This window comes from Cornus florida, unplaced genomic scaffold, assembly GCF_030987335.1.
Source record: "Cornus florida cultivar Cherokee Brave unplaced genomic scaffold, ASM3098733v1 CherokeeBrave_3.0.0_Hap2_Chr04, whole genome shotgun sequence".
NCBI lineage: Eukaryota > Viridiplantae > Streptophyta > Magnoliopsida > Cornales > Cornaceae > Cornus > Cornus florida.
In genome coordinates, this window is record NW_026775574.1 from 17,602,842 (window position 1) to 17,605,891 (window position 3,050).

Sequence of the window (3,050 nt, forward strand, 5' to 3'; positions counted from 1 at the left end):
AGAAGAGCCAGTATGCCTTGATTTGTTGATATTACCTATGTAATATGCCTTCCTAGAGAAAAGACTATGTTTATATCATATACTCTGTATATTTTGCTGTGTAGTAGGAGTATTAGTTTTGAAGTGACTTGTTTTAGGGAGTAAGAAAACAAAGCTTTGTCAAATAATCCGCTATTTATTTTTGGCTTATATTTTTCACAATAATTCTCTTCATATTAGTGAATCAGCCTCCAAATACATAACACTTGTCTAAAATCTTGTTATTTGTACACATGTAGCTTGATGAAACTTCATGGTTTGACAGATTGTGTAATAGTGATATTAGTAATTTTTATTTTTGGATTGAAAACAAATGCTTATGTTGGACATGTTTCAGCAATTTAATTGCAAAATACTGATGCATTGTGTTATATATTTGGCAGTTAACATGTTATGGCTATGTAGCATGCAATGTATGGCTTGAATTGAATTTAGGTTTTCAAATGGGTAGGTTGAAGATTGTAGCGTGTAATAAAGGGAAAGGGAAAAGGAAAATGATTCTGGTTCCAAAGAAGATAAATATCCCTAAGAGTGGTGAGGTTGGTGAGAGTTCGAGAATGTCGACTGAGAGTGATTCTGATTATGTGCCAAGTGAAGAGGAGGTACATGAAGATGAATATGCATATGAAAAAAAATTTGAGCCAGAGGCAAACATTACTAAATCCTCCAAGACCAAAGAAAGTATTCCACATCGTCCTGCTAGAGTGTTCGTTATGTTCAAGTAAGTATGTATTAATGTTAATTTTGCAATTGAAATTTGGTTTGAAGTCTAAAGTCATGGAAAAGAATGAACAAATTGGGAAGTTATATGAAATTTTTGGTTTGTTGTAAATGGAAGATATATGAATTTGAGAGTGGAGAACATAAAAAGTAACTTGTGATGTATATGTATTTAAATCCTTATGCTTGGTATATTTATGGCTGATCAGAGCGGCATATATGAGGAAATACCGAGAAGATCATGGATTGACAGAAAAAATCAAGATGTCTCTAAAAAGAGAAATAGAGACTGAAACTACACATGCATGAAAAATAATGAGCAGTGAAGAGAAGACCTCATATTATGAGGAAAAAAGTAGACTTGAAATGGAGTTCCGAAGGTCCGGATGTAAAGCTGCAAATAAAAGAAGGAAAAATGTAATGTGTTAAATCAAATTGTTTGTATTTATTTCATATAATATAGACTTGAAAATTGAATGATAATGTTATTAGTTTTTCAATAGTATAAAAGAATGCAGAATACAAGATTAAGGCCAGTTTCCACAGAAGCTCCATTCCGAAATTTATAGAAATAGTTGCAAAATTGAATTCTGAGAAGAGGAAGGATGTAAAGGATATCGGTTTTGAATTTCTGTTGGGTCTCAATTGTTCCCATTTGTTGACTCCACTCTTCGATTACTTGATAGAACAATTTGAGGCTGACAAATGTGGCATAAAACTGAAGGGCAATCAGTTGTTACCCATAAATGCGTTTGAGGTGCATAACATTTTGGGCTTACCTGCCGGTATAGTGCCAGTGCCTACATCCCGTCAGTTTTCTGCGGACTGGATAGACAAGGGTGGATATCGGGAGTCGTTGTCTGTAGACGAATTGATGAAAAGGGTTGTAGAATGTAAAGCTGGAGATAACTTCAAAAGGGCCATTGTATTATTCGCATGTACGACTGTACTAACCCCAAACAGTCGTTATCATGCGCATGTACAAGAATTATTGGCCGTTGACAATGTCAAAGCAATAAGTTCTTATAACTGGTGCCCGTATGTGGTGGACCATGTGGTTGGTAGTTTGGGTGAAAAGAGAGTATGTTGGTTGCTTGCTTTTCTTGTAGGTATACAACTTTTAATTTAACTCCATTTGCAAATTGAAAGTTATGAATTTAAATTGTTTTGTGTGATTTTGTTTCATACAAAATAGCTGCTTTATTTGATGAGATGTCAAGTGAAGTACCCAAGCTACCCTACTAGAGATAGAAATAACCTAGGTTATTGGGATGATGGCCTCGTACGTGATCGATTGAAATGGGAGGAACAATTGGGAAGGTTTGGAAATGGTTAGGTAATGTAGTATTTGTTAGCTACGTTGCAAATTTAAGTGCTTGTGTATCTTTATTTTATCATTCCAGTATCAGGTAGAACAATAGTTATAGATTGTGCATAATTTGAATTTAGAACAGTTGATCACATCTTGGGGCATAGTAGATCTGAGCAATGTCAATGTTGGCCCAACTGCATGTGGTCTGTCCCAATCTCGGCCGTCCAATGCTGCATTGGAGGTAAATAAATATTTTAATGCTGGAGATGATGATGTATGTATGAATAGATTGCCTCGTAATTATATTTCAATTAGTGTTCACCAATTACTACATTTGTATGTAGCGTTGCATTAAAGATATGAAAAGGGAAATAAGAAACGATGCAGAAAATACAAAGACGTTGAAGAGAAAGGTTAAGAAAATAGAGATTTTAATAAAGAAGAAGTCAAGAAAGGATTTTAGAGGTGAGGAACAACAGTTTGCTGATGAGCCAAGAGATGAAGAGGATAGGGAGGAAAGGGAAATAGGTGGTGAGGGGGAATCAGTTGATGGGGATGTATTCGAGAGAGATGCAGGCGACATTACTCCTACCACCAACCCTAAAATAAATGACCAACAAAGGGAAGAGGGCGATATGGTTGTCGCCATAGCTATGGAGCAGGACTTAAGTGTAGTAGCAGTTGTAGCTTCCAATAGTCAGGCAGACATAAATGTTGCAGGGCCTTAAAATGCTATTAATGGTACGGACATAGGAGAGGATGAAGTCCTGGAAAATTTGAGACGAAGTAAGAGGAAAAAAAAACTAACAAAATATTACTTCTCTCCATTTGTGTACAAGGAAGGTAAGAAGATTAAATTGGTCATGAAGCAGAAGAAATTGTTGAGTTATGCAGCATCGCGTGAGCATGATGAAGAGTAATTGCAACACACTTTTGTTAAAATCCATTGCAATTGTTTATGTGTCGTGATATTTCCATC

At 35.6% G+C, this 3,050-nt stretch overlaps 1 protein-coding gene across 1 annotated transcript; it reads left to right on the plus strand.

Annotated features, from left to right (window-relative positions):
- Positions 1 to 596: 596 nt before the first annotated feature.
- Positions 597 to 2,799, plus strand: LOC132304790 (uncharacterized). The gene is made up of 4 exons (XM_059802508.1): positions 597 to 720; positions 1,278 to 1,840; positions 2,214 to 2,312; positions 2,416 to 2,799. The coding sequence occupies exons 1-4, from the start codon at positions 597 to 599 to the stop codon at positions 2,797 to 2,799; spliced, it is 1,170 nt and encodes a 389-aa protein (XP_059658491.1).
- Positions 2,800 to 3,050: the final 251 nt, after the last annotated feature.

Coding starts and splice junctions, on each gene's coding strand:
- LOC132304790 (XM_059802508.1), top strand. CDS start 597: ATGTCGACTGAGAGTGATTCTGATTATGTGCCAAGTGAAGAGGAGGTA. Junction 1,841..2,213: donor GTAGTTTGGGTGAAAAGAGA/GTATGTTGGTTG, acceptor AATTTAGAACAG/TTGATCACATCTTGGGGCAT. Junction 2,313..2,415: donor CGTCCAATGCTGCATTGGAG/GTAAATAAATAT, acceptor ATTTGTATGTAG/CGTTGCATTAAAGATATGAA.